Below are 10,442 nucleotides of genomic sequence, written 5' to 3' on the forward strand. Positions count from 1 at the left end.
CATTATCAAACAAAAGATCTAAAAGAAGTTACTACCTGTAGGTCTTCCTGGAGGTGTTTTACCACAGATGTAAGGGATACCAAACAACCCGCACGGGAGGTGGGAGAGATGCAGTTTGCCATAGTTTTTGTTTTCTAGCCCATATATATCCAGTTATATTTCTTCCCAGTGATTCCTTTCCCAAAAACAGTCCCACAGAAAGTATAAATTTTACCATGAATGTTTATTATGAACAAACAACTTTACAATGCAGTCATTTCTACTCCTCAGTACATGCTTAAAGTAAGGTAACTTCCATGACCCTGAAATCTTAGGGGGAGAAAAATTACAACTACACACAAATCCAGGATTTTTAAAAAATCAAGAGCTCCTTAAAGGCGACCACTGAAATGTCTTCTGATTCAAGCTGCAAAAGCTCCCTACCACCTGTGTGTAACAATCTTAGAGAAATCGATGAAATTGCAGCATGAAGGGCCAGCGAAGGGCCAGACATTTGTGCCAATATCATATACTGAGGGACGGCTTTTAGTTTTATTACATTAAGTAATGCACTGCTTCAGGGCATGATAATATTTTTGCACGGCAAAGAATGGTTTACTCCAACTAATGACTTTGGTAACAAAAAGATCAGATACTGCATACTATTATAAATGCTTTTAAAAAACACAAAACAGTAAAACCTACACAGAAGGGAATAAATCTTCCGTTACCAAAGGCAAGGAGCAAAGGAGATGTATCAAAATCTTGTAAGCCATAGGTGCAAGAGTTCAGTCAGCTGTTGCTCCTAGCTTTCAACAAATGGCACCTGAAATGACTGTCAAGTCTTTCTCTGAATCCAGGGTACTGAAGAGAAACTGCAATTGGAAGAATTGGAAGTTTTGGTTTGGTTTTTTTTTTTTTTTTTAATACAACCAATCCTCAGAAAAAAATGCAGCATGTCCAGGGTTTAACCAAAGTTTTTTTGTTTCCAATTGTGGCACTTACTAAAACCAAACAACCCACCTTCAAATACTTGGGCGTAGCTTAAGGCCAACTTCTTGTCACGTAATAAAACGTCTTTTATTCAACATCTCCAGATTTTACTAGTTCTTTTACCTTGGTTAGGTACATTTCACAGAAGATGCAAACACACCATGCCCAAGGTCTCCTTGCCTTTGTCTTCATTTATGTGGACAAAAGAACTTCCATAAGATAAGAAGATAAACACAGATAACCAAATATAAGCTTCTGTCTGTAGGCGATGTCAATGGTAATAAAAGGCATTGCGAGAACACAAACATGTTTGAATGACACTAAGATCTATGAGGCCGAAGAGCCTCAGCTACAGGTCCATACGCTTTGGGAAGAGAGTATCAGTCTGACAAGCCATCTTGAAAATCCTACCACTGCAGGAAAGACACAACACTCCCCCTTCCTTTCCAGCACACACCCCCTGACCAACAGAACATAATTGTTTCTAGATAGACACAACTGGTGCTTCTCTTTTCACAAGAGCTGACGAAGCACATACAAGAGGTAAATTAAAAAATAGTTATAAATAAGATTTGGTAAAACCACAAAATAAAAAAAAATTCAAAGATTTATAAATACATTTTAAAACCCAGCCTTTTCCAAACACCATCCCCACACACCCCATCTCCTCCGTCCCTTCCTTACCTCAGTAAGGACTGCTTTAAGATTTCTTTAGAATAGAGCTGCTAGTTTTGAGAATTCCTACCTATTGCAGAGAATTGGTCACATTTATTGACGCTCTAAGCTGTGTGGCTCATGGGTTAACAATACATTTTTGCTTACAATTCAAGACACCAAGGAGAAGCAGAGAGGACAAATCTGAAGGGGAAAATAAAACAGTTTCAAAAAAATTCTTTGATACATGAGGTAATATTTATTTGGGCTCTTCACAATACTTAAAATAAGACTATGCAGTTAGATGCAGAGCTTTTTACCCTGCTGTCACCTTTGACAGTTTGGACCATTAACAGTAAGCACATTCTTCCCCAGATGGCTAGGCATCACTGTCAATTATGAAAGGCACAGTAAGTTTGCCTCTGATGAAACAAAGCATTTGGACAAAATTAAGCCGGGGGCGGGGGGCATGGGGACCGGACGGACAGAGACAACACATGGATGGACCCAAGCAAACTCAGTTAAAAAAGTAATTTCAGACTTTTGAACTACCCTAGAAGCTTTAGTGTTTATCCATAGTCCTGTAATCCCATGAACAAACATCAGTATTTCAGTCATCAATCACCTGAAGTGGAACAGTGATGAACTTATACCTAAAAGCAAAAAGCTTCTAGAATCTCAGATGAGTTAGAAGGGTTTGGGTTTTGGCTTTTGGTGGTGGTTTTTTTTAAGAGTTTATGCAAATCTTCAAGTAAGCAAGTGGACCTAATCTTAAGGGCTTACTTCAGCTAGTGACACTTCAGGTTAGTTCAGTTGGTTCTGAAGAAGCTGGTTTGTTATTCACGCTCATTTGTCTTTTTATCTTCACAAGGGCTAGGGTTACTTCATTTACCAAAGCCCAAGAAATCCAGAGAAGGTTTTCTGAATACACAATCAACTCTCCATTGGTCTGTGCAGTTTTATTATTTTTTCCAACAGTGGCATCTTGTGATCAAAATTAAGTATTACAGCTTTCAAATATAACAGCTCCCAAAATGGAAATCTCTAAGTGAACAAATCCAAAACAACACTGGATATGGGTATCCCCACTAAAGACCGATTCAAATGCTTTTTCTTGCTAATCATTCCTAAAGGCTGACAACTGCACTTCTTGTAGCCCAAATAAAACCTTCAATTACATTGTGACAATTTAGACAACACATTTAACACACATGGTGTTATTTTCCCATTCATTTAATCTACTGACTAGATATGCAATGATGTTCATTCTATTTTAAAAAAGAAGCCAGCAATCTTCTGTAGCATCAATGTTCACATTAAACCAAACCCTTACCAAGTCCACATGAAATCTCTACTTGAATCATTTCAACACCTGTACAGACTCTTCCCTAATGAAAATAAAATACGATATGCATAAATTGTGAAATTTTAAAAATTGTTCAATGAAGTAAAAAGCCTTATTTGCTTAAGAGTTTCAAATTTCAAATAACAGATGGAGAACTGCTATAAAAATCAAAGCACTAGAAATGTTAGCGTCTCATCAATAATGCTTTGACTTGTTTGTGAGCCACTACCAGATAGTAGCAAGGACAAGAGGATCTGCGAGCAGAACTTCTTTTAGTTTTCTGACTAATCGAAACTACTCCATTTCCCAAACATAACCCATGAGCCAACCCATGTTTTACCTGCAACTTGGTAAAACAAGTATTTATCCCAGTGTCAGAGTCAGATGCCCAAAGAGTCCCATTCATTCTGCAACTACCGCTAATTTGGTCTTTGATTTCTTTTATCATCCTCATTCTTGCGCTATGCTTCTCAGTACATACTTGACTGTGTAGGCAAAGGCTGCAAAACCAACTATAACAAACAAGTTCGCCAAAGCTCCGCCTAAAAGTCCATGGTTACGATTGGCCTGTTGGAGACCTGGATGATTGGCAGGTGCCAATGGTACATGCCCATTAAGAAGGGGTATTCCATTCTGACCGTAGTGTGCTTCCCCATCAGGGACAACATCTGGTAAAGGGAGGGATGGAGGTCTGTTATTGAGCTCTTCTTGTGCTTTCTGTTTTTGTTTAATCTCCTAGAGAAAGAAAAAAGAAAACTGAATAACTGGAAGTGGAAGTGGTGAAACTATCGGTTGTTTTGAAAACATTGCAGAACTCAAGTTCTTACATAACTTTAGGAAAAAATACGGTACACTTCTTTATTTGTAGGTCTTTTAAACTAAATTAACTGCATCACATACATCTGTACAGTCTCCTCAACTTCTTCCAGTGACCTACATCAGTAGTTGTCACTAACAATCATTTGGCCAAGTTTATTTTTAGTTCACATGTACATTTTCCGAGAAGCCTTTTTTCAGAAATAAGAAATTCTTGCATCAAAAGTCTTGCATGTCCAGCTTGTTTTGAACACAAGACATTAAAAAAAATTAAGAAAGCAATTATATAGAAGCTTAGAAGGATTAGGACTATAAATTAAAAATCTGCCTGTACTTGGAACACAACAGCCGTTATCTATTATTGTCTTCAGAGATTCCCGATGATTTAGGTACTGGCAAAACAGTACTGCAGAAAGTATTTCCAGTTCTCTGGTATTCTTATAACTGGTAAAAAAACCTCAATTAAAACCTTCAGTTCAGATTTGTATCTGTGTGAGGAAAAAAGGAAATGGAGATAAAAACTTTTCTTTTCCCAGAAGGCTGTCCCAAAAGGAGACAAAGAGGGAGAATGTTTTTTAAACTAGAGCTTTGTGAACACCTTTAAGAATATTAATAGATGAATCAAACCTGAAGTTCCATAAGCATTCACCACTCTCCCCAGAAAGGCCATTTCTGTCAGTGGACAATGTTTCCTTCACTAGCTGGGCTCATATGTTTATGACGTCAGGTTATCTCTCTCGCTTACGAAAACATCTGGAAAAAGGCTCTTCTATATCTTTTCCCTACTCTTCTACAGTATATATTCTTTGTGCAATAATTAAGACTTGGAATTTGGTGAAATTTGTACAACCCAAAACCGTTTGCCTAACAAAATAAATTTTATGCCTAGAATTCCAAATTACATTGAGCATCAGCATTATAATATTGTAACTGCGGAGTCATGAAACGGTATGCAGAAAATTAGCTCTCAAAGTGTCAACAGCAGGCTGAAAGAACTGAATTCCTTCACCAAGGAGTTACAGGAAAGGAACCATCTTGAGACAGGAGTGAACAAAGGAGCATCCTTCATTCGTAACAGGTGAGACCTTTTAGAGCCAAGTACCATCAGTGGAAATTGGCTAGAGAATCCCAGAGGTCTAAATGAAGTGAGATACCTTTTCTTCCCCCTTTCTTTCTTAAACCCATAACATCTACATAACTGTTGTCTGGCCGAAGGGTAACCATTCTCAGAACCTTACACAAAGTAAATGCCTATATCCTTCACCTGTTACCTATACATGACAACATAAACTATGTATCAACACACCTAACAAGGTTAGTGTTTTGCAAAGAAGATACATACCCTAAAAAAAAGTATCACCCATTCTCAGAAGTTAAGCAGGAAGAATATAACAGTGTCTGATCTTAAAGGAGAATTAAGAAAAAGAATCTAGGATATTGACAGACCAAGTCCAGATACACAAAGATTAGTCCTACCCAAACTCAAGAAAACACAGTATACAATTCTAAAATATCGGGACCACAACCACATCTGCTGCATGTGCAGCTCAGTCAAGGCTACAATACCAATCCTAAATACACATATTTGATTCTCTATACAATGGATCTTTGTGCAGCAGAAAAAGCTGCACTTCAAGATTCAAGATTTTATTCTTACATATAGCAAAAGGTCCTGTCTGGGAAAAGTCTTAAACAATTAGTTTACAGATCTACACAGAGAAATTTAAAAACTACAGAAAACCAAATTACTGCACGGATGAATTCCCTTACCTCCACCACTTCAGGGAAGAGCTCGCAGAAGACTTTATCTTTTAAATTAAATGCTAAGCTTTGTGCAGCGAGCTGTCTTTTCTGTGGAGGAAACAAAAATTATCAGCAGTTGCATATAAGCGAAGTTAATAAACTTTAATTCAACATCTGATTATTTCCCAAATGGTGCAAACCACTAGCCAGCTAGTTTCTAATATTTACAGCTTCACACTTGTGAATATTATTAACTACAACAGACATTTCTAGACATAAGTTATGTTCTCAATTCCTCATCTTAGGGGATTAGTGTTCTGTACTAGTGTGCCTGCTTGGCAGACACTTCAAGAGGAAGGAAGGAAGGAGAAAGAAAGTTCTAACCATACCATTTACTAAAAGGGAATTTAAGTTCTAAGAAATTCTCTCCCCATCGCCACACTACCTAAAATTGACTTGATTCATCTGCCCATCATCTGTAGTAGGCAACAACGTACTCATTTCTGAGATATCGAAATGCCAGCTGCCGCTGTTGGTTTAACTTTGAGGTCATGTTCAACATTCCCTAAGCTGACAAAAGGTACATCACACCGTCTGGAGCTTACTGTGAACTCTGATGTCTCTATGCTGCCCAGTGTGGGGCCCTTTTCCACCATAAAACTAAGAAGGCCCGTCAAGATTGTCGAGACTGACCAAGCTGGATTCCACGTATCCGGGTGGAAATCAGTGATTGAAAGACACAACCTTCAAAAGGACAAGACAGGCAGTGTGTTTTATTTTTGTCATTAAAATTATTACACATTATACATATTGCTAAAATGGTGTTAATTGCTCAAGTGTTAGAAGAAAATCCTTACCTTGTATTACACTTAAACCTTCCATTAGGTGTAATCATATAAATACTAGGAGGTTTAAAAGGAAATTCTCTGGGGAATATTAGTTTCCCATGATAATAGCCACCTGCATTACATAAAGAGATGAATTACTTATTTTGCATGAAGATGAAGTCCTAAGCTGCTACTCAAAATGGGCCAAATAAAACCTTTTACTTGTCTCCTTCTCCCCCTCATGCTAAAGAGATCAAGCTCATTATCTTGTGCCTCTAAAACACAGGAATAATGATCCACACCTACAGTAGATTTACTTTGGAGGCAATTCTCTCACATGCATAATACAAACAGTACTTTCTCCTATCAAGTCCGTAATACATTTAAGGAAAACCAGCCAAAGTATATTTCATACAATACAAATGAGTTAGTTTTCCAGAAACACAGGTAACTGCAAATACAATCCTATGAAGAATCTGATTTCAAAAAGCATTTTTTGAGAGGCTTCAGAAGACGATGTGAAATGTGTGACTACAACAAATTAATAAGGCTTTTATGTTCCTCATTTTCTCCAGAGAAATTCATAAAGAGAATATACAGCTCAGTTCACTGAGAACATTTGTGTGGTAACAAAATGGGATTTGTAAAAATTATCTTTGACTGTCACATACTATCTAAAGTGAGTTATCTGCTCCAAGACCTTTAGTGACTACTTAATAGGAAGTTATCTGTCTTCAGTTTAACCTAAATGTGGTTTTGTTAGGATCCTTGATAACAGAAAAATTACTAATAGACAGCAGTACCACCACCTCTTTTCAACAAGCCATCGCACAAGTCACGGACAGCTTTGGAACTGCACTAACAGTTTTTAGAGCTATTTACAGTAGTTATATTTTGCCCATTCAAACAGGCATGCAATTACTCAGGCATGCCAATCACAACATAAAGTACATGCACGCTTTTGCTACATGCTAACTTTTACCTTCATAAGGAGTCATTTCAGGTCCCCGTACAACATAGTGCCTAAGACAAAGAAGGAAATTTAGACAGTATGAAAGCCATCACACAATCAGACATCAATTTCTCTAGAAAAATGAAGATCAATATCACTTCAGCAAAAGTTTCATACTCCACCTCCCAAAACCAAGATTCCCATACAATCTGTAGGAGTGAGGGAGTCAGACTTGATGACCTGGAAAATCTTGTTCTCTCCACAAGTGCGTGCACAGTTCATTCTAATTCTTACCATTCAAGGATATTAGATGGGAGGGGCTCTGCACAGATATAAGGCACTGGATCTTTCTTAATTCGAAGGTAGTCTTGTTTAAGTCTCTGTGTTGCTGTCGTTGGTGCTCTCTTATTACTGTTGTTGCTCATCTAGTTTTTAAAAAATATATATAAACACAATCTCAATACAATCTTAGCAGATGCAGAGCTACTATGCTTCATTGAACACAGCTCCATATTTTTGCAAAATCTACTTTACAGAGTATTTTTTAAAAATATAAATTACCATAACTTTTAAGTGGCAAGAAACATGCAAAATCTTAACCAACTAACACGCTCCCAAGAGACTCTGTATATTGCCCAAATGGGAAAATGCTCCTTCCAGAACACTGCTGTTTAAAAACCACAGTGAATTGCTATCATGAAAATATTCTGCGCTATAGAACCCACTTGAACCCTTAATAACCAGTCCTGAGTTTAGGCTGAACACACATCATTATAACACTGTTTTAAAGAGCTTAGTCTTTTCAAGTAATTAATGTCCCTATTCAGTTTTAATATCTATTATGTAAATTTGCCCAGGATTTAAGTTCGTTCGCTATTTCTACACATCCAGTTATTTGAAATAAATAACAAAGAAAAAACCACAATAACCTTGTTACTGACTTTGAGGTGAAGGATTTTAAATTAAATGTGCTGCTTAAGAGTCAGTTGAATTTACAGAAGGGAACTTCTGAGCCAGATTATTCTCTTCCAGATAAACAAAGGCCTCATCCAAAATGAGACAAGTCAGTGTGAAGAAAGGAAATTCCATGCTGCTTACAAGACAAAGAAAGCATTAGCCCTTACAATGCACCTACAGAACACATACCAATTAACAACTGCTATTTAACTCACTTTCCCCAGAGAAATTTAGCAAGTTACTTAGCTTTATACATGGAAATTCAAGCAAGAACAAAAAGGAAAGATTCTACAAACAGCTTATATAAAGAGACAAGACAAGGCTTACAATACGATAGCAGCATTCGACACAAAAAGCACGTTAAATGCCTATAACCCTTTCTATTCCTTTACTTCAAACAGATAGCCAAGTATAATTTATTAAAGAAATAATATTTAAACCATAAGCAACAATTGTACGTGGTCAAATATTCAAACCCTACTCAAAATAAATGTGTTTAACCTGGCTTTTGTCAGAATTGCTGTAAATCATTGTTTGAAACATACAGTGCTTTTTCTTGAAAGAAGTCACACATGTTTTTAAGTCACATCTCTTGAAATCATAAAATCAAGAATTCTTCTCCAAAGAAGTCAGTTTGGACTTTAAAACACAGATTAAGTCATATATTTTTAATTTAACACAATTATTTGTTCTGAAGTCTTGCAATAGCGCCCCTCACTATGGGCCGCAAAAATACACTGAAATACTTTACAGCATTGAGTATAGTTTTTGGGATTTTAACACTCCTCAAAGCCTCCTCTGAAAGAACATTTGTATCTTAAAGGCAGAAAATAAACGGCAACATTTACAGAAGCTACGACCGCAAACCCATTCTCCCATCTCGACAACACAATTTACCAGAAGCAAGCAAGAAAGCAACCCGCTAGTCTTCAGACTGCCGAGCAGCGGGAGCGCGATGCGCCCAAGCCCTTCTCCCAGCCCGGCAGAGCGGATCAGGGAACTAACGCAAGGGCACCCCAGGCCCCCGGCCCCCCACCTGCCTTGCGGAACGAGAGCCCGCGCCTCTCTCTGCGGGTAAGCGTGACCCCGGCCCTGCCGGTGGCCGCTCCCTCCCTCAGGAAACGGGCAGCGAGTGGAAGAACCGAAAAAGGAGCAAGAGGACAACCGGGGAGCTCACGGCCTACGGCAAGCCGGCTGCCCGGCACGGGCCCCACGAGGCCGGGGCAGGGAGGGACAGACGGAGAGAGACAGCCAGTCGAGCCCTTCCCGCTCCTGGAGTTCCCTCATGGGCTCGCCCCGCCGGCCCGGGCCCCACTCACCTCTCCCTGCTAGAGCAGGCCCCTCCACCGCCGGGACGCCCCACCTGCCTGCAGCCGGAGGCCAAGCGAGGGAGGGAAGCAGGGAGGAAGGGAGAAAGGAAAGGAGCACCACAAGAGAAAGCGGGCAGGGCAGGGCCGCGACCCCGACGCCTCCCCGCTGCGGCGCGACCGCGGATCCCTGCCAAGATGGCGGCCCGGTGAGGCGGGGCCAACGCAGTCTGCCGACTCCTTCCGGGAAGGAGCCGCCCCGCTTCCGGGGCGCTGGTGCGTCACCTAGCGCTCAGGTGACTTCCGCTTCCGGTGCCCGCGATGGCGGCTCGGGGGCTGCTGAGGGGCCCGGCCCGCCCCACCGCCACCGCGGGGCAGCCCCGCCGCTGGGGAGGCAGCGGAGTAGGGGCGGGGGTGGCCCCGCCAGCCCGGTGCTCTCGGGACCTGGTGGCCTAAAGCTGCCGTGTTTCCTCTGCTGCAGAGCCCCGGGGCTGCGAGCGGCCCCCGGGCTGCGGCCTCCGGCTGCGAGGCCTTTGCCGTGGCTGAGGCTGGTTCCAAACCCCGCGAGGGTGATGGGCAAGGCCGTCCCGTCAGCAAAGCGTATGTGAACGGTCACGTTGTCGAGGCAAAACTCAACCGCGAGGAAAGAAACAGTGATAACAGAAGTCCGGGGTACTTTGACATCACCATGCCATTATTGTACCTTTATAGAAGATTATATTTGGGAGGGATCTCAGCGTTGTCTGGTTTTTTCTTTCCTGAAAAAGAATTAGTTGTACGTGGGTTTTTGCTATAAGTCTCCTGAATCTTTTCTTCAAATTCCCAGTGTTCATAAAATGGAGACATACAAAATCATTTTCAGTTATTCA

General features: G+C 40.4%; 1 protein-coding gene across 1 annotated transcript; it reads right to left on the reverse strand.

Annotated features, from left to right (window-relative positions):
- Positions 1-204: 204 nt before the first annotated feature.
- Positions 205-9,743, reverse strand: UBE2J2 (ubiquitin conjugating enzyme E2 J2). Its single transcript, XM_059830020.1, has 7 exons — positions 9,586-9,743; positions 7,604-7,734; positions 7,340-7,380; positions 6,388-6,490; positions 6,136-6,274; positions 5,558-5,638; positions 205-3,706 (listed from the first exon to the last, which is right to left on the reverse strand). Exons 2-7 carry the CDS (start codon positions 7,732-7,734, stop codon positions 3,422-3,424), a joined length of 780 nt encoding a protein of 259 aa, XP_059686003.1. The 5' UTR covers positions 9,586-9,743; the 3' UTR covers positions 205-3,421.
- Between the last annotated feature and the right edge of the window lie 699 nt (positions 9,744-10,442).

This window comes from Gavia stellata, chromosome 27, assembly GCF_030936135.1.
Source record: "Gavia stellata isolate bGavSte3 chromosome 27, bGavSte3.hap2, whole genome shotgun sequence".
In the NCBI taxonomy this organism is placed as follows: domain Eukaryota; kingdom Metazoa; phylum Chordata; class Aves; order Gaviiformes; family Gaviidae; genus Gavia; species Gavia stellata.

What these genes read in the sequence shown, in the direction of transcription:
- UBE2J2 (XM_059830020.1), bottom strand. Translation starts at nt 7,734, where the DNA reads ATGAGCAACAACAGTAATAAGAGAGCACCAACGACAGCAACACAGAGA. An exon ending in AGGTTTAAGTGTAATACAAG is followed by an intron (nt 6,275 to 6,387) that starts GTAAGGATTTTC and finishes GTCCTTTTGAAG; the next exon opens with GTTGTGTCTTTCAATCACTG. An exon ending in TCTTCCCTGAAGTGGTGGAG is followed by an intron (nt 3,707 to 5,557) that starts GTAAGGGAATTC and finishes TTCTTTCTCTAG; the next exon opens with GAGATTAAACAAAAACAGAA.